This window comes from Oncorhynchus nerka, linkage group LG26 (genome assembly GCF_034236695.1).
Source record: "Oncorhynchus nerka isolate Pitt River linkage group LG26, Oner_Uvic_2.0, whole genome shotgun sequence".
Taxonomy (NCBI): domain Eukaryota; kingdom Metazoa; phylum Chordata; class Actinopteri; order Salmoniformes; family Salmonidae; genus Oncorhynchus; species Oncorhynchus nerka.
This window is the reverse complement of record NC_088421.1, coordinates 39,888,684-39,912,631: the sequence shown is the minus strand read 5'-3', so window position 1 is coordinate 39,912,631 and position 23,948 is coordinate 39,888,684. Positions and strand designations below refer to the sequence as shown.

At 42.2% G+C, this 23,948-nt stretch overlaps 2 protein-coding genes and 1 pseudogene across 7 annotated transcripts; all 3 read left to right on the top strand.

Annotated features, from left to right (window-relative positions):
• LOC115128027 (transmembrane channel-like protein 6) overlaps positions 1 to 23,948 on the top strand; it is a 63,767-nt pseudogene that overhangs the window by 7,205 nt on the left and 32,614 nt on the right.
• LOC115117786 (transmembrane channel-like protein 6) lies at positions 1,442 to 17,584 on the top strand. Of its 6 annotated transcripts, none has more exons than XR_010461249.1 (10): positions 1,443 to 1,755; positions 7,600 to 7,690; positions 12,425 to 12,522; positions 14,520 to 14,615; positions 14,797 to 14,872; positions 15,510 to 15,643; positions 16,149 to 16,325; positions 16,491 to 16,579; positions 16,671 to 16,775; positions 17,082 to 17,169. XR_010461249.1 is itself a non-coding variant. In XM_065010655.1 (10 exons), the coding sequence occupies exons 1-10, from the start codon at positions 1,559 to 1,561 to the stop codon at positions 17,198 to 17,200; spliced, it is 1,248 nt and encodes a 415-aa protein (XP_064866727.1). In that variant the 5' UTR covers positions 1,445 to 1,558; the 3' UTR covers positions 17,201 to 17,584. The 6 variants fall into 6 exon arrangements, 5 of the variants coding, with proteins under 5 accessions (XP_064866731.1, XP_064866727.1, XP_064866728.1 ...); XM_065010655.1 differs by having other exon boundaries at positions 1,445 to 1,755; positions 16,491 to 16,569; positions 16,671 to 16,851; positions 17,082 to 17,584; XM_065010656.1 differs by having other exon boundaries at positions 1,446 to 1,729; positions 16,491 to 16,569; positions 16,671 to 16,851; positions 17,082 to 17,584.
• Positions 17,674 to 22,538, top strand: LOC135564728 (heterogeneous nuclear ribonucleoproteins A2/B1). The gene is made up of 5 exons (XM_065010660.1): positions 17,674 to 20,433; positions 20,702 to 20,787; positions 21,121 to 21,216; positions 21,589 to 21,744; positions 22,347 to 22,538. The coding sequence occupies exons 2-5, from the start codon at positions 20,713 to 20,715 to the stop codon at positions 22,365 to 22,367; spliced, it is 348 nt and encodes a 115-aa protein (XP_064866732.1). The 5' UTR covers positions 17,674 to 20,433; positions 20,702 to 20,712; the 3' UTR covers positions 22,368 to 22,538.

Sequence of the window (23,948 nt, the reverse complement as noted above, 5' to 3'; positions counted from 1 at the left end):
AAATAACACAAACAGATCTGGGAGGACCAGACTATAGTCCGCGATGTAGAGCCTTTGCTTGTTCTTAGCTTAATGTCTGTCTGCACTGCAGTGTTTCTATAGCCAGGTAACAGATCTGTTTGTTCTGTATAGCCAACTCCTATGGTTGTACGTTTGACAATGACCATAGGAGTTGAGAAGACTGATCTGCGTCCACTGCCCACCCAACTAATATTCATAGCAACAAAGAACTGAACATTGTGCCCAACGGATAATGCCTCCAGCACCCCTGGTCTCTACTGTAGGCCTATGCAATACCCCCTGGTCTCTACTGTAGGCCTATGCAATACCCCTGGTCTCTACTGTAGGCCTATGCAACACCCCTGGTCTCTACTGTAGGCCTATGCAATACCCCTGGTCTCTACTGTAGGCCTATGCAATACCCATGGTCTCTACTGTAGGCCTATGCAACACTCCTGGTCTCTACTGTAGGCCTATGAAACACCCCTGGTCTCTACTGTAGGCATATGCAACACTCCTGGTCTCTACTGTGGACCTTTGCAATACCCCCTGGTCTCTACTGTAGGCCTATGCAACACTACTGTAGGCCTATGCAACACCCCTGGTCTCTACTGTAGTCCTATGCAATACCCCTGGTCTCTACTGTAGGCCTATGCAATTCTCCTGGTCTCTACTGTAGGCCTATGCAACACTCCTGGTCTCTACTGTAGGCCTATGCAATACCCCTGGTCTCTACTGTAGGCCTATGCAATACCCCTGGTCTCTACTGTATGCCTATGCAACACTCCTGGTCTCTACTGTAGGCCTATGCAACACTCCTGGTCTCTACTGTAGGCCTATGCAACACCCCTGGTCTCTACTGTAGGCCTATGCAATTCTCCTGGTCTCTACTGTAGGCCTATGCAACACTCCTGGTCTCTACTGTAGGCCTATGCAATACCCCTGGTCTCTACTGTATGCCTATGCAACACTCCTGGTCTCTACTGTAGGCCTATGCAACACTCCTGGTCTCTACTGTAGGCCTATGCAATACCCCTGGTCTCTACTGTAGGCCTATGCAACACTCCTGGTCTCTACTGTAGGCCTATGCAACACCCCTGGTCTCTACTGTAGGCCTATGCAACACTCCTGGTCTCTACTGTAGGCCTATGCAATACTCCTGGTCTCTACTGTAGGCCTATGCAACACTACTGTAGGCCTATGCAATACCACTGGTCTCTACTGTAGGCCTATGCAACACTACTGTAGGCCTATGCAACACTCCTGGTCTCTACTGTAGGCCTATGCAACACTCTTGGTCTCTACTGTAGGCCTATGCAACACCCCTGGTCTCTACTGTAGGCCTATGCAACACCCCTGGTCTCTACTGTAGGCCTATGCAACACCCCTGGTCTCTACTGTAGGCCTATGCAATACTGCTGGTCTCTACTGTAGGCCTATGCAACACCCCTGGTCTCTACTGTAGGCCTATGCAACACCCCTGGTCTCTACTGTAGGCCTTTGCAACACTCCTGCTATTTTGTTACTCTCTCTTCTTGACAACACAGTCCTTTGTTTAATGTTTTTCCTTCAATGTGACCAGAGGAGACTTGAGGATGCAGAGGGGGAGGTCAGTGTGGTGCATGAGGCTCATCTGCTGGCTCTGCCTGGGGTTGTGTCCTGTGGGAACCTCCTCCTCCCTGGTCTCTTCAACCTCGTGTCTTGGATGGAGAACTTCAACTCGCCCATTGTACGTCTCTATGTTTCCATCTTCAGGTAAATACGACTAGAACTGCGTTCAGAGATGTTCAGTGTTTGACACATATTAGTACATTAGCATTGTGGTACAGTGCCTTGCGAAAGTATTCGGCCCCCTTGAACTTTGCGACCTTTTGCCACATTTCAGGCTTCAAACATAAAGATATAAAACTGTATTTTTTTTGTGAAGAATCAACAACAAGTGGGACACAATCATGAAGTGGAAAGACATTTATTGGATATTTCAAACTTTTTAACAAATCAAAAACTGAAAAATTGGGCGTGCAAAATTATTCAGCCCCCTTAAGTTAATACTTTGTAGCGCCACCTTTTGCTGCGATTACAGCTGTAAGTCGCTTGGGGTATGTCTATCAGTTTTGCACATCGAGAGACTGAAATTTTTTCCCATTCCTCCTTGCAAAACAGCTCGAGCTCAGTGAGGTTGGATGGAGAGCATTTGTGAACAGTAGTTTTCAGTTCTTTCCACAGATTCTCGATTGGATTCAGGTCTGGACTTTGACTTGGCCATTCTAACACCTGGATATGTTTATTTTTTAACCATTCCATTGTAGATTTTGCTTTATGTTTTGGATCATTGTCTTGTTGGAAGACAAATCTCTGTCCCAGTCTCAGGTCTTTTGCAGACTCCATCAGGTTTTCTTCCAGAATGGTCCTGTATTTGGCTCCATCCATCTTCCCATCAATTTTAACCATCTTCCCTGTCCCTGCTGAAGAAAAGCAGGTCCAAACCATGATGCTGCCACCACCATGTTTGACAGTGGGGATGGTGTGTTCAGGGTGATGAGCTGTGTTGCTTTTATGCCAAACATAACGTTTTGCATTGTTGCCAAAAAGTTCAATTTTGGTTTCATCTGACCAGAGCACCTTCTTCCACATGTTTGGTGTGTCTCCCAGGTGGCTTGTGGCAAACTAAACTACACTTTTTATGGATATCTTTAAGAAATGGCTTTCTTCTTGCCACTCTTCCATAAAGGCCAGATTTGTGCAATATACGACTGATTGTTGTCCTATGGACAGAGTCTCCCACCTCAGCTGTAGATCTCTGCAGTTCATCCAGAGTGATCATGGGCCTCTTGGCTGCATCTCTGATCAGTCTTCTCCTTGTATGAGCTGAAAGTTTAGAGGGACGGCCAGGTCTTGGTAGATTTGCAGTGGTCTGATACTCCTTCCATTTCAATATTATCGCTTGCACAGTGCTCCTTGGGATGTTTAAAGCTTGGGAAATATTTTTGTATCCAAATCCGGCTTTAATCTTCTTCACAACAGTATCTCGGACCTGCCTGGTGTGTTCCTTGTTCTTCATGATGCTCTCTGCGCTTTTAACGGACCTCTGAGACTATCACAGTGCAGGTGCATTTATACGGAGACTTGATTACACACAGGTGGATTGTATTTATCATCATTAGTAATTTAGGTCAACATTGGATCATTCAGAGATCCTCACTGAACTTCTGGAGAGAGTTTGCTGCACTGAAAGTAAAGGGGCTGAATAATTTTGCACGCCCTATTTTTCAGTTTTTGATTTGTTAAAAAAGTTTGAAATATCCAATAAATGTCGTTCCACTTCATGATTGTGTCCCACTTGTTGTTGATTCTTCACAAAAATATACAGTTTTATATCTTTATGTTTGAAGCCTGAATTGTGGCAAAAGGTCGCAAAGTTCAAGGGGGCCGAATACTTTCGCAAGGCACTGTAAGTTCCAGAGTTCCAACATTTTTCCCAGAAATCCTGGTTGAAGGATTCTGGATTTCCTGCTTATTCCCTCCTGATTCTGGGAATCTTCCAACTGGGATTTCTGGAAAAACAGCGAATTTTGGTGAAAATGACAACCCTGGTTGTCCAACAAATTAAGTTGGTGAATTATCTTACCAAAGCTAATGTCACAATCCAATATGAATGGAAATATGTAAATTACATGTTGCTTAGCCTATATTTCATTTTGGATTGTGACATTAACGGGCTCCCGAGTGGCAGAGCGGTCTAAGGCACGGCATCTCAGTGCTTGAGGCGTCACAACAGACACCCTGGTTCGATTCCAGGCTGTATCACAACCGGGTATGATTGGCCCAGCGTCGTCCGGGTTTGGCCGGTGTAGGCCATCATTGAAAATAAGAATTTGTTCTTAACTGACTTACCTAGTTAAATAAAGGTTACATTTTAAAACAATTTTGGGGTTGAAGCATACTGATAGCAACCGGTAGTGTGGAATGTGGACAAATCTTGACATTAGACTACAGAAAAACTTCTGACGAGTGTAATTTCCCTTTTTAATTCAAAGCATGTAACAAACATTCAAATGTATGTAATCAAGTAGCACAGGGAACATTTTGTTGGCTCCTACGTGGACAGAAAGCCAATCCAACAAGTGTGCCTGCACAGTGGAAACCAATGGGAGGTATTCTGAATGTCTTGTGAAGTTTCGTCTTGAGTTAAGTGGGGGGTTATTTCGGTGGTCAAGTTAACTCGCCTGTTTGTTTTTTTTAACCTTTACAAATTCTTATTTTCAATGATGGCCTAGGAACAGTGGGTTAACTACCTGTTCAGGGGCAGAACGACAGATATGTCAGCTCTGGGATTTGAACTTGCAACCTTCTGGTTACTAGTCCAACACTCTAACCACTAGGCTACCCTGCCGCCCGCTGTACATGAGCCCATAACACAATCACAAGATGTTTCACACAGACACAACCATTGAGTCTTGTTTACTTTTCACCATATTAAAAAAAAAAAAGATACAATTTGGAAAGGAGTAGAGGGTGCTCAACCAACATGAGTCAAGGCGCAACCTAGAAATGAGTAAACACCATTGGACAGGAAAAGGCGCAACGCTGGCTCACCACTCAAAATTATTAGTTTTATTAGGCAAGTTTAAAATATTGACATTTCGGCCTTTAAAATAATCACAAAGGGAATGGACAAGTTTCATATAGGGCATGGGGAAGACAATTAGGAGGACCTGCTTCAGCTGATGGTGTTAATAAGAGACCGTGGTCCATACAGGGTGATACTCAAGGTGTGGGTTACTATGGTCAATAGTGATGAAATACACAAGTGGAAGACGTAAAAATCTATTGAAAAACTGGGAAAGGTTTTTTTCAACCACAGTAGGTGAAATTGATAAAATACATGTTGGATATTGGCAAATAAACAGGGCTAAGCAAAACTAGGGATAGCAACAAAGAAACCATCAACAGCTTAGGTAAAGAGGTCTAACAACTGGTTTGGACAACAGTTAGTGAGCTAGTATGCTCCCTCCATGTGTAAACAAGAAGTACAAATGGGAGCGTGTTGTCAATGGACCAACAAAGGGATGGAGCCCTTCACAAAAGTATATTATACTACAGATACCATAACTTCAGAGTAAACCTTTTTACATGCTCCTATCAAAGTGGTTAACAGAGGCCCAATAGGAGGGTGTGTGTGTGTGTGTGTTGTGTGTAATAAAGTATACTATACTACAGATACCATAACTTCAGAGTAAACCTTTTTACATGCTCCTATCAAAGTGGTTAACAGAGGCCCAATAGGAGGGGGGAGGCCCAATGGCCAAAATAGTACAGCAGGGTCATGTTCATTAGGCATCAAACGGAAGGATATGAACTGAAACAGAGGGACTACTTGGTCTTGTCCAATAAGAAATGCTCATATTTGCTGTACGTTGCTGTACGTTTTTAAAACGCGCGTGCCCTAACAAATTCACCAAATGTTCCTTCCTCTACCAATATCTGGAGCCATGTATCAAGCTTCTCAATGTAGAAGTGCTGATCTAGGTTCAGCTCCTCCCTGTAAATATAATCTTATTATTTGTGATCTGAAAGGCTAAACCAGTGGATGGATATTGTCATTTATTGCCATAGTAACACACCCCCTCACAGTGCGACCCCAAACTGTTCACACCTCTCTTGTTGGCAGAGAGAAAATGTTGCTGTTTGTAAAGCCAATTTCCTGCAATTCTACATGTCTAATGTGTGTTCATATGATACCTTAGTGACTCAACAAAATCAATGGGGGGCCCTGGGCATGTAATCCAGCCACGATAACTGCAAGATTTAGATAGGTAAATTAGGCTAACCAGTTATCTAGCTGACATGTAGTTGGTTAGCCTAACTTACATACAGTGCATTCGGAAAGTATTCAGACCCCTTGACCTTTTACACATTTGTTACGTTACGGCCTTATTCTAAAATTGATTCAATTGTTTTTCCCTCCTCAATCTACACACAATACCCCATAATGACAAAGCAAAAACAGGTTTCTAGAATTTGTTTGAAATGTATAAAAAATGTAAACTGAAATATCAGATTTACATAAGTATTCAGACCCTTTACTCAGTACTTTGTTGAAGCAGCTTTGGCAGTAATTACAGCTTTGATTCTTCTTGGGTATGACGCTACAAGCTTGGCACACCTGTATTTGGGGAACTCTGTCAGGTTGGATGGGGAGTTTCTCCCTTTCTTCTCTGCAGATCCTCTCAAGCTCTGTCAGGTTGGATGGGGAGCGTTGCTTCGCAGTTGTTTTCAGGTCTCTCCAGAGATGTTCGATCAGGTTCAAGATGTCCTGAATCCACTCTTGCATTGTCTTGGCTGTGTGCTTAGGTTTGTTGTCCTGTTGCAAAGTGAACCTTCACCCCAGTCTGAAGTCCTGAGCGGTCTGGAGGAGGTTTTCATCAAGGATCTCTCTGTTCTTTGCACCGTTCATCTTTCCCTTGATCCTGACTAGTTCCTGCCGCTGAAAAACATCCCCATAGCATGATGCTGCCACCACCATACTTCACCGTAGGGATGGTGCCTGGTTTCCTCCCGACATGAAACTTCTCATTCAGGCCAAAGAGTTCACTCTTGGTTTCATCAGACCAGAGAATGTTGTTTCTCATGGTCTGAGAGCCTTTTGGCAGACTCCAAGCAAACTGTCATGTGCCTTTTTACAGAGGAATGGCTTCCGTCTGGCCTCTCTACCATAAAGACCGGATTGGTGGAGTGCTGGAGCGATGGTTGTCCTTCTGGAAGGTTTTCCCATCTCCACAGAAGAACTCCAAACTTCTTCCTTTTAAGAATGATGGAGGCCACTGTGTTCTTGCAGACCTTCAATGCTGCAGACATTTGTTGGTACCCTTCCCCAGATCTGTTCCTCGACACAATCCTGTCTCGGAGCTCTACAGACAATTCCTTTAACCTCATGGCTTGGTTTTTGCTCTGACATGCACTGCCAACTGTGGGACCTTTTATATAGACTCTTTAACACATGTGGACTCCAATCAAGTTTTAGAAACATCTCAAGGATGATCAATGGAAACAGGAAGCACCTGAGCTCAATTTCGAATTCAAATTATTTATGTAAAAACTTGTTTTCACTTTGTCATTATGGGGTATTGTGTAAATTATGGGGTATTGTGTAAATTATGGGGAATTGTGTGTAAATTGACGAAATTTATTCATTTAATCCATTTTTAGAATAAATCCGTAACAAAATGTGTAAAAAGTCAAGGGGTTTGAATACTTTCTGAATGCACTGTGTCTAGCTTACATGGGCTAGTAGTTTAACAACTGAACATTTGTCAGTTGTAAATAGCTGTAGGTCAGTCAGTGAATGACATAAGAAGAAAACTGTCCATGCACTTAGACATTTCCAAATTGCACCTTGTGCATTCTGTTATAACTCAACAGCAGCAAGTTGAAAGCCTGACTAAGTTCCCCCCCAAAAAGTCAGGACCCGCTGTGTGTATTGACCCCGTTCTGGGTCTGGACCACGGTCCTCCATTTCAGTATGGCTGGGCTAAACTGACCTTAAATCAGCACTCTTACTCTGAGACACTTGATACTGTACATCCTGTTTTTATACAGGAACTTATTGCTGAAGGTGAGCATTCTTGGCATACTGTGCTACCATTGGCTGGGGAAAATTGCAGCTGAACCAGAGCAACATGGTCTGCAGGTAAGACACCTGATACTTGTCACCATGCTGTCTGTCATAAAACAAGATGTCACCTTCAAAGTAAGGTCCCCTTTCATTGAAACATTAGCAGCTAAGAATTAATGGCCCAAAGTAGTAGTAGTAGTAGTAGTAGTAGTAGGGGACAGTTCTATATTTACTGGGGAGGCTGGTCCAACTCAAGGTGTCATACAAAAAATGTACCTCCCTTCTCAGCTTAACTATTTATAGATGACCCCCCCCCCCCTTTTCACTGTAAAATAAATTGCACACCCTCCCCCCTCATAGAATTAACTCAAAATAATGTTTACGACCACAAATAACAACTGTAGCAACACTGTGTTTCTAAACATGGATATCAACTTCGGCATGCTTTTGTGGCACGATTGATGCCGTGCAGGTTGAGGGTTGGCCGACCACCACAGAGGAGCTCACTCTCCCTGCCTAATTTCATTACTCTACAATCAGAGCCGGATGCAGACAATGATCAGATAGGGGGGAAATCAGATTTAACATTTTAATGCCATATGTATAACTATGTGAAATATGTGACACATTTTCCACCAACAGGTTTCTGTCCCAATGCACCACACAACCAATTCCAAGCACCTCAATATCATGATTTACGTTTTCAGCACCACAACAAATAGACTGACAACTGGAAATACATCCCTCCCTACCTTGTAGGCCTACCCAGTATTGAAGGCTTGTGTTGACAATCTCCGACTGTCATAAAACTGTCATTTTGGTGTTTTGTAACAGATGTCTCTTTCCATTTGTCAAATGGCCGCTGCACTGTTTGGATTGATGTTTGGATTGATATATTTTTTTTATTTGTCACAAGTCCTCAACTGGCAGCTTCATTGAATAGTACCCGCAAAACACCAGTCTCAACGTCAACAGTGAAGAGGCGACTCTGTGGATGCTGGCCTTCTAGGCAGAGTTCCTCTGTCCAGTGTCTGTGTTCTTTTGCCCATCTTAATCTTTTCTTTTTATTGGCCAGTCTGAGATGGCTTTTTCTTTGCAACACTGCCTAGAATGCCAGCATCCCGGAGTTGTCTCTTCACTGTTGACGTTGAGACTGTTGTTTTGCTGGTACTATTTAATGAAGCTGCCAGTTGAGGACTTGTGAGGTATCTGTTTCTCAAACTAGGCACTCTAATGTACTTGTCCTCTTGCTCAGTTGTGCACCGGGGCCTCCCACTCTTTCTATTCTGGTTAGTGCCAGTTTGCACTGTTCTGTGAAGGGAGTAGTACACAGCGTTGTACGAGATCTCCAGTTTCTTGGCAATATCTCACATGGAATAGCCGTCATTTCTCAGAACAAGAATAGACTGACAAGTTTCAGAAGAAGGCCATTTTGAGCCTGTAATCGAACCCACAAATGCTGATGTTCCAAATACTCAACTAGTCTAAAGAAGGCCCGTTTTTACTGCTTCTTTAAATCAGAACAACAGTTTTCAGCTGTGCTAACATAATTGCAAAAGGGTTTTCTAATGATCAATTAGCCTTTTAAAATGATAAACTTGGATTAGCTAACGCAACGTGCCATTGGAACACAGGAGTGATAGCTGCTGATAATGGGCCTCCGTACGCCTATTGTCACGGCCGTCTTCCTGGAAGGAATAAGTGGACCCAAGCGCAGCGTGGTGAGTGTACATTACTTTATATCTAATGTTGCCAACAAAACAAACAATACAAAACGACCGTGAAGCTTAAGAGGGCTATAGTGCCACTAACAAAGTCAACTACCCACACTAAAAGGAGGGAAAAGGGCTACCTAAGTATGATACTCAATCAGACACAACGTTAGACAGCTGTCCCTGATTGAGAACCATACCCGGCCAACACATAGAAACACAAATCATAGAAATAAAGGACATAGAATGCCCACCCAAATCACACCCTGACCAAACCAAAAAGAGACATTAAAAAAGGCTCTCTAAGGTCAGGGAGTGACCTTACCCCGCTCCAAAGGTGCGGACTCCAGCTGCAAAACCTGAACCTATAGGGGAGGGTCTGGGTGGGCATCTATCCGCGGTGGCGGCTCTGGTGCGGGACGTAGACCCCGCTCCACCTCTGGCTCACCCCGCTTTGGTGGCGCCTCTGGTGTGAGGACCCTCTCTGCGGGCCCCGGACTTGGGACCCTCGTTGCGGGCCCCGGACTTGGGACCCTCTCTGCGAGCCCCGGACTAGGGACCCTTGTTGCGGGCCCCGGACTTGGGACCCTCTCTGCGGGCCCCGGACTTGGGACCCTCGTTGCGGGCCCCGGACTTGGGACCCTCTCTGCGGGCCCCGGACTGGGGACCCTCGTTGCAGGCCCCGGACTGGGCAACCTTGTTGCGGGCCCCGGACTGGAGTCCGTCGCTGGGGGCTCCGTGCCATGGAGGCCGTCGCTGGGGGCTCCGTGTCATGGAGGCCGTCGCTGGGGGCTCCGTGCCATGCCCTGTGCCCAATACAAAAATATATTTAAAAAACACACTACCCCGCCCTGTGCCCAATACAAAAATAGATTTAAAAAACACACTACCCTCCCCTGTGCCCAATACAAAAATATATTTAAAAAACACACTACCCTCCCCTGTGCCCAATACAAAATATATATAAAAAACACACTACCCCACCCTGTGCCCAATACAAAAATATATATAAAAAACACACTACCCTCCCCTGTGCCCAATACAAAATATATATAAAAAACACACTACCCCACCCTGTGCCCAATACAAAAATATATATAAAAAAACACACTACCCCACCCTGTGCCCAATACAAAATATATATAAAAAACACACTACCCTCCCCTGTGCCCAATACAAAAATATATACAGTGGGGCAAAAAAGTATTTAGTCAGCCAACAATTGTGCAAGTTCTCCCACTTAAAAATATGAGAGGCCTGTAATGTTCATCATAGGTACACTTCAACTATGACAGACAAAATGAGAAAAAAAATCCAGAAAATCGCATTGTAGGATTTTTTATGAATTTATTTGCAAATTATGGTGGACAATAAGTATTTGGTCAATAACAAAAGTTTATCTCAATACTTTGTTATATACCCTTTGTTGGCAATGACAGAGGTCAAACGTTTTCTGTAAGTCTTCAAAAGGTTTTCACACACTGTTGCTGGTATTTTGGCCCATTCCTCCATGCGGATCTCCTCTAGAGCAGTGATGTTTTGGGGCTGTTGCTGGGCAACACGGACTTTCAACTCCCTCCAAAGATTTTCTATGTGGTTGAGATCTGTAGACTGGCTAGGCCACTCCAGGACCTTGAAATGCTTCTTACGAAGCCACTCCTTCGTTGCCCGGGCAGTGTGTTTGGGATCATTGTCATGCTGAAAGACCCAGCCACGTTTCATCTTCAATGCCCTTCCTGATGGAAGGAGGTTTTCACTCAAAATCTCACGATACATGGCCCCATTCTTTCTTTCCTTTACACGGATCAGTCGTCCCGGTCCCTTTGCAGAAAAACAACCCCAAAGCATGATGTTTCCACCCCCATGCTTCACAGTAGGTATGGTGTTCTTTGGATGCAACTCAGCATTCTTTGTCCTCCAAACACGACAAGTTGAGTTTTTACCAAAAAGTTATATTTTGGTTTCATCTGACCATATGACTTTCTCCCAATCTTCTTCTGGATCATCCAAATGCTCTCTAGCAAACTTCAGACGGGCCTGGGCATGTACTGGCTTAAGCAGGGGGACACGTCTGGCACTGCAGGATTTGAGTCCCTGGCGGCGTAGTGTGTTACTGATGGTAGGCTTTGTTACTTTGGTCCCAGCTCTCTGCAGGTCATTCACTAGGTCCCCCCGTGGGGTTCTGGGATTTTTGCTCACCGTTCTTGTGATCATTTTGACCCCACGGGGTGAGATCTTGCGTGGAGCCCCAGATCGAGGGAGATTATCAGTGGTCTTGTATGTCTTCCATTTCCTAATAATTGCTCCCACAGTTGATTTCTTCAAACCAAGCTGCTTACCTATTGCAGATTCAGTCTTCCCAGCCTGGTGCAGGTCTACAATTTTGTTTCTGGTGTCCTTTGACAGCTCTTTGGTCTGGGCCATAGTGGAGTTTGGAGTGTGACTGTTTGAGGTTGTGGACAGGTGTCTTTTATACTGATAACAAGTTCAAACAGGTGCCATTAATACAGGTAATGAGTGGAGGACAGAGGAGGCTCTTAAAGAAGAAGTTACAGGTCTGTGAGAGCCAGAAATCTTGCTTGTTTGTAGGTGACCAAATACTTATTTTCCACCATCATTTGGAAATAAATAAATAAAAAATCCTACATGTGATTTTTCTGGATTTTTTTTTCTCATTTTGTCTGTCATAGTTGATGTGTACCTATGATGAAACAGGCCTCTCTCATCTTTTAAAGTGGGAGAACTTGCACAATTGGTGGCTGACTAAATACTTTTTTGCCCCACTGTATAAAAAACACACTACCCCGCCCTGTGCCCAATACAAAAATATATTTAAAAAACACACTACCCCGCCCTGTGCCCAATACAAAATAAAATGCATAACCCTCCCCAAAGCACTTTTTTATTTTTGTTGGAAAACCCTCCCTTATTTTGGACCCCCCCCCCATAGGCCTTGCAAGTGGAGCAATTTTGCTCTCCCACAAAATGAGTGGGATAGTATAGACTCTTTTCAGATGTCAATTAGTCTGTTAATGAGTTCCCACCACAGTTGTTGTAATGTATATTTTGACTTTGGTATCTTGGTCTGTCGCTACAGTGCTGGGAGAGCTTTGTTGGTCAGGAGCTGTATCGTTTCCTGCTCGTGGATTTCATATTCACGGTTCTCTACACAGTCTTCGGAGAATTTATATGGAAGTAAGAAGTGTTTTATGGTAATAATTCCTTTAAGATGTACTGACACTCCCTCTGTAACCCCATGTTGTGGAGATTTGTATGTGTTAACCTACAGTACCAGTCAGTCGCTCTGGATAAGAGCGTCTGCTAAATGACTTAAATGTAAATGTAAAGTTTGGACACGCCTACCACTTTGGACACGTTTTTCTTTATTTTGACTATTTTCTACATTGTAGAATAAGAGTGAAGACATCAAAACAATGCAATAACACATATGGAATCATGTAGTAACCCAAAAATGTTAAACAAATCTAAATATATTTAGCCACCCTTTGCCTTGATTACAGCTTTGCACACTCTTGGCATTCTATATGTCGTCATCTGGAATGCATTTCAATTAAAAAGTTAATTTCTGTAATTTATTTTCTTAGTGTGTTTGAGCCAATCAGTTGTGTTGTGACAAGGTAGGGGGACGTATACAGAAGATAGCCCTATTTGGTAAAATACTAAGTCCATATTATTGCAAAAACAGCTCAAATAAGCAAAGAGAAACGACAGTCCATCATTACTTTTTAAGACATTAAGGTCAGTCAATTTTAAGAACTTTGAAAGTTTCTTCAAGTGCAGTCGCAAAAACAATCAAGCGCTATGATGAAACTGGCTCTCATGAGGACCGCCACAGGAATGGAAGACCCAGAGTTACCTCTGCTGCAGAGAATAAGTTCATGAGAGTTACCAGCCTCAGAAATTGCAGCCCAAATAAACTTAAACAGCATTGCTACCACAGCATTCTGCAGCGATATACTATCCCATCTGGTTTACGCTTAGTGGGACAATGACCCAACACACCTCTAGGCTGTGTAAGGGCTATTTGGCCAAGGAGGACAGTGATGGAGTGCTGCATCAGATGATCTGGACTCCACAATCACCCAACCTCAACCCAATTGAGATGGTTTGGGATGAGTTGGACCATGGAGTGAAGGAAAAGCAGCCAACAAGTGCTCAGCATATGTGGGAACACCTCCAGGACTGTTGGAAAAGCATTCCAGGTGAAGCTGGGTGAGAGAATAACAAGAGTGTGCAAAGCTGTCAAGAAAAAGGATGGCTGCTTTGAAGAATCTAAAACACTTTTTTGATTACTGTATGATTCCATATGTGTTTATTTCATAGTTGTGGCAGGGTAGCCTAGTGGTTAGAGCGTTGGACTAGTAACAAACCCCCGAGCCGACAAGGTACTAATCTGTCGTTCTGCCCCTGAACAGGCAGTTAACCCATTGTTCCTAGGCCGTCATTGAAAATAAGAATTTGTTCTTAACTGACTTGCCTAGTTAAATAAATGTAAAATAAAAAATATTATTATGCAATGTAGAAAATTAGTAAAAATAAAGAAAAACCTTGAATGAGTCGGTTTAGAATGAGTGTGTCTAAACTTTTGACTGGTACTGTGTATTCTACTATTTTCATATTCACTCTACTTGCTCTTTGGAGATTCTATCTGGAAATATTTGAGTGACTAACCAGCTGAGCATATTTTGAAGATGTTTGTGTAGATAATTCATGTGCAGTGTAACTGGTATTCTATTTTCACTGTGCTTGACATGCTCTCTGGGTAATTTGTGAGGAAGTCGGTAGTGAAGTTGTGAGTGCCAGAACTGCTTGAGCATTTGTTTGTTTCACATTCACTGTGAGAGGTACTGACACTACTATTTTAATGTTGACTGTGTTCTACAGTCTTTTGAAGGATGGTTCTAGAGTCCATTACCTTCATTAGTCAGACAGCTCAACAGTAACCAATAAAGGTTTTTGTAATATTTGTATGTGATTGTATTTCTGTTCTTGTCAAATCAGCAGTCATTCTGTATAGTATGTTCAAGTGGTAACTGCCAAAGTGTATTTGTGAAATGGAAATGTGTAAATAAGCTTTTTTTAATAGAAGTTGTACGTGGCAGACCTGCTGAACATGTTGTTTTAGAATTCCTGTAAAATGTACTGATACTCCACTCCGTTTCCCCCCATAGGCGGTTTTCTCAAGGAGTGCTGAGGAGAAGGAGGAAGCCAGTGTTTGATATCGCCCGTAACGTACTCGAGCTCATCTATGGGCAAACCCTCACCTGGTAAAATGCCTGTTCGCATGCCACGAGTCGTCTCACCTAGTATCTCTGTGACATAATTGTTTTGTCATGCTTCGTTAGATGCTGCAGGTGCCGTCAGCCCTGGGTCGTCTTTCTTTTGATGATAATGTCATTGAGGTTTCTGTGGTATTTATGTCTCCTTCTCTGTCATCGTTTCCCACAGGCTAGGCTTGTTCTTCACTCCTTTACTGCCAGCTGTGCAGATCCTCAAGCTGTTGTTGTTGTTCCATATGAAAAAGGTAGGTAGGTCCCAGCTCAGAGCTCCACCAATGTAACCATTACACAGTAAAGGTAGGTCCCAGCTCAGAGCTCAACCAGTGTGACTATTTCAGTGACAGTGGTACACTCCTTAAGAGGTCAAACTATCATGTCCAAACTCTGCACTTGTCATAACCAGAGGCCCAATAAGTGTTGACAAACGATTAGGTAAGTAAAGGTCCCGTCCAGAAACTTAAGGTCCCCAACTTAATTCCCACCCGCTCATGCTCTGTTCGCCTGCCTTCTCTGACCTTGTTCACTTTGACCCGAGGCACTTCCTTCAATTGAAAATGAATAGGATCCGCCATTTTGTTGCCAGCTATCGCACTCAGTGGAAACCCCAGCGGTGTTAGACTCATTAGTCTTTCTTCTTTTGTTGCTGTTTGCCCTCCTCAGAGCAGTCTACTGGTGAACTCTCTTGTTGCTTTTCTCCCTCAGAGCAGTCTACTGGTGAACTCTCTTGTTGCTTTTCTCCCTCCTCAGAGCAGTCTACTGGTGAACTCTCTTGTTGCTTTTCTCCCTCCTCAGAGCAGTCTACTGGTGAACTCTCTTGTTGCTTTTCTCCCTCCTCAGAGCAGTCTACTGGTGAACTCTCTTGTTGCTTTTCTCCCTCCTCAGAGCAGCCTACTGGTGAACTGCCAGGCATCCAGGAAGCCGTGGAGAGCCAGTCAGATGAGCACCCTCTTCATCTCTCTGCTGTGTTTCCCCTCTTTCCTCGGGGCCATCGTGTCTGTGACCTACACCATATGGACGTGAGTCTGTCCAACACACACACGAGCGGTGTCTGACACACACACACACACACACAAATATATCAACCTATACCAATGTATGCGCAAGTATGCATGCATACAGTACATGCACCTTTTCACTTTTGAGTCTATGTTGCTATGTAACATCCCTTGAAAAGTACACATCTCTGGAATTGTGCTGGGAAGGACAACATGAACAGAAAATATATTTCAGCCAGAACAGTACTCTTCATGTTGACACTGCAGTATGAAAAGGATGTTGTGGTCCAAATGTTTCTTCCACTCTTCCCTTCGCCTTCCCCCATAGGATTAAGCCCTCCTTTGGCTGTGGTCCTAATGTTTCTTCTACTCTTCCCTTCGCCTCCCCCCATAGGATTAAGCCCTCCTCTGGCTGTGGTCCTAATGTTTCTTCCACTCTTCCCTTCGCCTCCCCCCATAGGATTAAGCCCTCCTCTGGCTGTGGTCCTAACGTTTCTTCCACTCTTCCCTTCGCCTCCCCCCATAGGATTAAGCCCTCCTCTGGCTGTGGTCCTTTCAGGAACCTCCCCTTCATGTTCCACTCAGGCAAACAGTGGGCCCAGGAGCTGAAGAGTACCAACCCCAAGCTGGCCTGGCTCAACTGGGTACACAGCTGCTTGGTGGAGAACCCCTTCTTCCTGTTCCTGTTGGCAGGTGTCTTTCTGTGAGTCAGCATCCAACAAGGACATTCTTTGGACTGCTCTGGATATTTCTTGTTGTGTGCCGTTTGGCTGACACTATTATGCAAAGCCACTAACAGTACAGTGTATGTTTTAAGTATGTTATGTTCACCTACCTGGCAGTTCATTTTTCCTCTCTTTTTTTTCAGAATGGTCATTTACATTCACACCCAAGTTTTAGACGGCCAAAGGAAAATAATCAGTCTGCTACAGGAGCAAATAGAAAATGTGTGTATAGGTATAGACAAAACACTTCTGTTTCATTGAATATTCTTACAAAGATTGATCTGTGTGTTGATAGTTACTCATCTGTTCTTTTTCATCACCAGGAGGGGAAGGACAAGAAGTTCTTAATTACTAGTCTGCAGGCCATCCATGAGAAGAGACATTATCCACTGTCCCCTTCCTCCAGGCCTCAGCCACAGGGCAGTGAGGTGAGTGACCCTGACTGCGCCGTATTCATTAGCGGACGCAACAGGAAAATGTTCAGCAACAGAAAAGGAAGTCCAGGTAGGCCCTCCCTGTTTGTGTGCTTTCTTCTGTTTGGTACGTAATGAACATGACCCTGTTGTATGACCTCCAAGAGCTGCTGCTGTGATTAGTCTGTACCAAAACCATGGTGTTGTCTTCTGACAGATCTGTCTTGTTCTGCAAACACAGATTCAGGTTGATGTGTTAGTCTAAACAGATTGAGGTCATTTCTGTTAAATGTTACATTGGTTTCCCTTATGTCATTTCAGGTTTAATATGTTTTAGTGGAAGATTCAATTATTCCAGAGTATTCATTGGATGCTGCATGTTACATTTTGGACTCCCATCACATCAAGGATATTTGGCTGCTATCAACCAGTCAAAGTGAACTCCAAGTGGAGTGATGTGTGTGGTGAAGGACATTGAGCCATTTCTTGTAGAATGTAACTATGACTGATATGTGTTCAAGACTATCAGAATGTGAAGTAACTGAGACTGATATGTATTCTGGACCATCAAAATGTGAAGTAACTGAGACTGATATGTATTCTAGACCATCAAAATGTGAAGTAACTGAGACTGATATATATTCAAGACCATCCGAGGTCTGTTTTATACTAGTATGGTATTTCCAATGTGGGCCATAACTGTCTAATTTGCCTTTTGTTTATATATTTTTAAATATATTTATTGTCTCTGGGCTGTCTGTCACCGCTTTCAAGCTTCAATGTATACTGAACAAAAATATAAACGCAACATGCAACAATTTCAACGATTTTACTGAGTTACAGTTTGTCATGACGTTGCCCTTTTTGGGTACAGAGAGCACCCCTCCCTCTGCACCAGCCCTTTTCTATCCACCATCCCCTACCCCCTGTCTCCTACACCCAGGCTGCTGTGGTCAGAGAGAGGTTGTAAATTCCTGGAGGAGATTATCTCCTCATGGCCACAGTATAGAGACAGAGTGAGTTTTCATAGAGAGAACAAAGGAATTTCTTCCACCTCACAGAACTTGAGGTCCAAACAACATTTATGTTCTGGAGAAGGTATAAAAGATTGGTGAAGAATCCAACTATGAATTGGTCTGTTTGGTACAATTTTGTGAAACTCATGGGAGACAATACGGCCACATTACCATAACGCCGTTTATATAATAGCCTCAGTTATGAGGCTTGCATCTAATTGCTGTACAGGATGAATGAGGAAAGATTAAACTATTTGTGGGATGCTATGTAATGATGTAATGTGAGAGAATTGTATTTTTGTGTAAAGTTTCACTTAAGTCACTGGCACGCCCCCATGAACACAGTTGGGACCTGGCATCATGAGACAGCCCTTTTCTGCTCTTCCGAATAAAACCTCCACCTTGAGAATTCTCAACAGACCCTATTTCTCTCAATTACGAGAGGACAAAGGTTGCAGACCAGTTTACCTCGATAACAAGAGGGCCAAGGTTTGAGACCAGACTACTGAATCTTTTAACCATCCCACGTCATTAAATCAAATTTTATTTTATTTGTCACATACACATGGTTAGCAGATGTTAATGCGAGTGTAGCGAAATGCTTGTGCTTCTAGTTCCGACAATGCAGTAATAACCAACAAGTAATCGAACTAACAATTCCTAAACTACTGTCTTATACACAGTGTAAGGGGATAAAGAATATGTACATAAGGATATATGAATGAGTGATGGTACAGAGCAGCATAGGCAAGATGCAGTAGATGGTATCGAGTACAGTACATTAAACTCTTAAGACTATCGATACCAACAGAATAAGAACAAGTCTTTGATATTAATTACTAGTCTGCAGCTAGGAATTCGGTATCATTGAACACGAAGACCGACAACCGCCGAAACATCTATTCTATAACGACATGAATGAATGTCACTCTGAACTATCCATTCTAACCACGACAGATAGAGAGAGAGAAGGCGGACATACTCTCCAACAGAAACAAACTTTTTAACAGAGATCAAGACGACACACTGAGCGTAAATCTATATATTGATCGCAATTGTTCCCGAATGAGTGAGCGTTCATGTGCAAAGGATTAGCATTTCAATTGTTATAATATTTTACTTTGCAGTGTCTCGTCTCAGTTGACCCCCACTTCCCTTTTTGTACACCAAGCTGCGATACCGGTTTATCCCACTAGGGAACCTCCGTTATTTCCTTGTAACGATCTACTGTTTGTTTATGCATTTCTGTGAATTACTTAGTTAGTAAATAAATATTTGAAGACAATTGATGTATGGATGACTCATAGTGAAGACTGGGTTCGTGTAGATAACCAACAATTTACGACGTTTGGAATGAGACTAACGTGAGGTAAATAATGATTCATTAATCAAGACTGATTGATCAGATATTAAAATATCTAAAAGTTATATTTGGAAAATTATAACTTTGTAATCTGAATATTTTCCTTGGTGCCCCTACTTCCTAGTTAATTACAGTTATATGATTAATCAGTTTAACCTCTCTGGGAAATGTGTGACGGTAGCGTCCCACCCCGCCAACAGCCAGTGAAAGTGCAGGGCGCCAAATTCAAAACAACAAAAATCTCATAATTAAAATTCCTCAAGCATACAAGTATTTTACACCATTTTAAAGATAAAATTCTCATTAATCCAGCCACAGTGTCTGATTTCAAAAAGACTTTACAGCGAAAGCACCATAAACGATTGTTAGGTCACCACCAAGTCACAGAAAAACACAGCCATTTTTCCAGCCAAAGAGAGGAGTAACAAAAAGCAGAAATAAAATTAATCACTAACCTTTGATGATCTTCATCAGATGACTCACAGATGACTCATAGGACTTCAAGTTACACAATACATGTATGTTTTGTTCGCTACAGTGCATTTTTATATCCAAAAATCTCATTTTACATTTGCGTGTTATGTTCAGTAGTTCCAAAACATACACAGTGATTTTGCAGAGAGCCACATCAATTGTTATACGCACAGACATCATTCAAACAGTTTTAGAAACTTCAGTGTTTTCTATCCAAATGTACTAATGCTAATATGCATATATTAGCAACTGGGACTGAGGAGCAGGCCGTTTACTCTGGGCACCTTATTCATCCAAGTTATACTCTACACTGCCCCAGCCATAAGAAGTTAAACCTTACAATGCATATATTGCTAATCTGTGGTCCAGGACCCTATAAATGTAGTGGGGGAGGGTCTTATAGCCCTTCCCCTTCTATTAACACTATAAGCATTATCAATTATTAGAATACATCAATAATTTTGTGCAGCCCCTATCATGACCCCAAGATGACGCGCATCATTGCCTAGATTGTTACTTAACATTCATTGCTAGGAGGCGACATATCACAAAGGGAAGGAGGGGTGAACAATGCCCTTTTACTCAGACATTTCTGTGGAACTCAATCCAGTAATATGTGAGTTATGCTGCAGGATGAGTAACATGGAAGTTGTAGAAAGCCAAGAGTAGGATTGCATCATCTTCTTGTGAAGCAGGAAGAGAAACCTTGTACCCACCCCGAATCCACCTGTTGATTTATATCTTATGATGGGTTTTCCTATGCAATGCTCTTAGGGCTACCAAACGAACAGGTGGAAGAACATCTCTACGACCTCTGTTGGTATGTAAGACGATATATATATATATCATTATACTACTAGTGAAAGATCACATTTTGGCCTTTTTATTGCAGAAAATAAAGTCTTCTCAGGTTATTTTCATTTTCATTTTAAGTTAATTATGACTGATACATTTTTTAATATATTTTATAAAACATAGAAGAAGTTACACTGATCGATTTTGTTTTTGTCTGAAGCAAATATCCAAAGACTACAGCATTTCACAGGGTTAAATTAAATGAAATATTGATTTATTCTGTTTCCCTCTAGTTCTGGAGAAAATGGAGCCTCAAAGGAGAGTGTACATATCTCTCCCTAAAAAACACAGGACCGCTTTGGCCGAAAAGTGTAAACTGGTAAACAACAACTTATTTTTCTGACCATCCTAAAACACACTTACAGGTGTAGGATCTTAATTTGACCTGTTTATCACAGTATGAAAATAATCCTGCAGCAACAGGAAATGTGGATTATAATTAATGGACATTTTTAGTTATGCCAAATCAAGTCTTTGATTTGTTGCAACAACAGGGTTATCAAATTAAGGTTCGATATCTGTAGTTTTTAGTAGCCTATGAATGGATGTAGTGTATTTTTCATAGTATTCCTATTACAGACACACAATATAGTTACTTTACCATGATTACATTTTAAAATATGAATGTCTTTATTTTGTATCTGTTGGACAGGATCACGGGCTTGTCATTAAGGATCTCAGCACTAACATAAATGAAGGATACCTACAAGCTTACTTCCGACAGTGGGGCAGCATTACAGCATGCACGGTAGGCTGATTAAGTCATATCAATTATTGTAATATTAGCCTCACGTGGATAAGGCCTAAACTATACCTTTTTAAAGGGGCAATCTGTAGTTTTAAACAACATAGCATCCACCCCTCCACCTTTTTTACACTGCAGTCAGTGGAGTAAAACAAGCTTATATTTTGCATTCTAATGGGACAAGACAGTAAGACAGTTGAACTAATCTCACAAGGTATTTATAAGTTATATTCCTCAAGAGTCAATGGCTGTATATCAGTAATTTAAAAGTGCATAAATGGATGCTATTACAGATTGACCCCTTTAAAACAACGTATTTTCTTGGATTAATGGTGTTTGTATTGGTTATGGTGATGGTCCATCCTTTGAAAACAGATCAAGAAGACTCCACAGGACTCTGACTCAAAGAGTGCCAGTGCGTTGGGATACGTGAGTTTTTCCTCTGAGGAGGAGGCAGATACAGCAGACTGGGCGGGTCCTCACTATATAGGAGGCATGGAAGTGGAGGCCAAGAGAGTTGTCAGTCTGAAGGTAAATCAAAACAGAGCATTGGGCAAAGACTTGTTGAATGAATCAGCAATGTTTCTATGTCATATCAACCAAAAAAGTAAATATGATGATGTTGAATCAATGTGGAAAACTGATTGGATTTACAAAAAGTCATCAACATAAGAGAATATCATATTTATTCACTTCAATCCGCTGACGTTTTGTTGTTGTTGTGATTACACATTGGAAACATGTTTTAATGAGTGTTGTGTTGACATGGTTGTGTGTGTAGGCTGCTTTTATCCAGCACATGCAGCCAGTGTGGTCGATATGTCACTGTCTGGGTCACAGGTCTTTCAGCACCAGTCAAGTCTTAAGTCTCAACAGGGCGAGTCTGAGTCTAATCTTAAGTCTCTCTCTTCATAAACAAATGTGTGTTCTGATCCATGCAGGGTAACATTGCATTGCAGGTTAGACTCTTCTAGGTCAAAGGTCAATTTGTTTAAAAATATATATACTTTGATTCAATACTTGACTATTAAAACACAGAGTCAAGTCTAAAGTCATATGCAAGAAAGAGTCCAACAGAAGTGTCACTGTTTTTGCAACTCTTTTACCATGCTAAAATCTAATCTTTCATATAGATGGATGACCCAGAAGGTTGAGGTCATCCCAGCCAGGTCTATCCGCAGACGTGACCATGGGTCTGTTCATCAATTGAGCATCTTGGAGAATGTATCAGAGGCCGGATGATACTGTACCTACGTTATTTTTAAAGCAATTTTGGATGGGATACATGGATTATTTGTTGAAAAATAAATGTAGATTATAATTTCTTTCTGTGATTTGGTTTGATTGTAACAATTTGTTTTCAGATGTCTTATGTACCTTGATTTACTGATTTGTAATGAAATGCCAATTGTTTTCAATTCTGTGAACATTATAAGGCCTATGTTGCATGAACTTTTAGTAGAATAACTGAAGATATTACTAGAAAGGGACATTTCCTAAAGAAAATGTGTGTTTGCTAGAAGTATTTATGATAGTGACAGCAATAGTAGTAATGATTGATTGATTGATTGCATTTATAGGACCCTGTAAATCTGTGATATGCAGAACGCTGACGGAATCCAGACATTAAAACAGAATTTATATAGCTTAGTAAGTATCCACAAAATGTTGCTTATTGAAAATGTATACATTTGCCCAAGTTTATCATGTCATAAGAAATTAACACAATGCATCAGTGATTCATATTTTCTGCAAACTTCTAGAGGGCAATGAGAATTGCAATTCGCCATCACACTGCCCTATCCAATCTGGACAAGATAAATACCTATGTAAGAATGCTGTTCATTGACTACAGCTCAGCATTCAACACCATGGTACTCTACAAGCCCATCATTAAGCTTGAGGCCCTGGGTCGACGGGACCACAGTGGAGAAGGTGTAAAGTTTTTAAAAGTTCTTCTGCGTACACATCACGGACAAACTGAAATGGTCCATGCACACAGACAGTGGGGTGAGAAGGCGCAACAGCACCTCTTCAACCTCAGGAGGCTGAAGAAATTTGGCTTGTTACCTAAAACCCTCACAAACTCTTACAGATGCACCATTGAGAGCATCCTGTCTGGCTGTATCACCGCCTGGTACGGCAACTGCACCGCCCATAACCGCAGGGCTCTCCAGAGGGTGGTGCGGTCTGTACAATGCATTACCGGGGGAAAACTACCTGCCCTCCAGGACACCACCTACAGCACCCGATATCACAGGTTTGCCAAAAAGATCATCAAAGACAACAACCACCCGAGCTACTGCCTGTTCCCCCCGCTACCATCCAGAAGGCGAGGTCAGTACAGGTGCATCACAGCTGGGACTGGGAGACAGAAGCTATTTCTCAAGGCCATCAGACTGTTAAACAGCCATCACTAGCACAGAGAGGCTGCTGCCTACCTGCAGACTTGGTATCATTGGCCACTTTTAATAAATGGATCACTAGTCACTTTAATAATGGCACTTTAATGTTTACATCTCTTGCATTACTCATCTCATATGTATATACTGTATTCTATACCATCTATTGCATCTTAGCCTATGCCGCTCTGTCATTGCTCATCCATATATTTATATATTCTTATTCCATTCCTTTATTTAGATTTGTGTGCATAAGGTAGTTGTTGTGGAATTGTTAGATTACTTGTTATTGCAGATATTGCTTCACTGTCGTAACTAGAAGCACAAGCATTT

Excerpts from the sequence above, each read along its gene's own strand:
- LOC115117786 (XM_065010655.1), top strand. The coding sequence starts at position 1,559 with ATGTTTTTCCTTCAATGTGACCAGAGGAGACTTGAGGATGCAGAGGGG. Across the intron at positions 15,644-16,148 it reads GTGACCTACACCATATGGAC|GATTAAGCCCTCCTCTGGCT; the intron begins GTGAGTCTGTCC and ends CTCCCCCCATAG. Across the intron at positions 16,326-16,490 it reads CTGTTGGCAGGTGTCTTTCT|AATGGTCATTTACATTCACA; the intron begins GTGAGTCAGCAT and ends CTTTTTTTTCAG.
- LOC135564728 (XM_065010660.1), top strand. The coding sequence starts at position 20,713 with ATGGAGCCTCAAAGGAGAGTGTACATATCTCTCCCTAAAAAACACAGG. Across the intron at positions 20,788-21,120 it reads TGGCCGAAAAGTGTAAACTG|GATCACGGGCTTGTCATTAA; the intron begins GTAAACAACAAC and ends TCTGTTGGACAG. Across the intron at positions 21,217-21,588 it reads GCAGCATTACAGCATGCACG|ATCAAGAAGACTCCACAGGA; the intron begins GTAGGCTGATTA and ends CTTTGAAAACAG.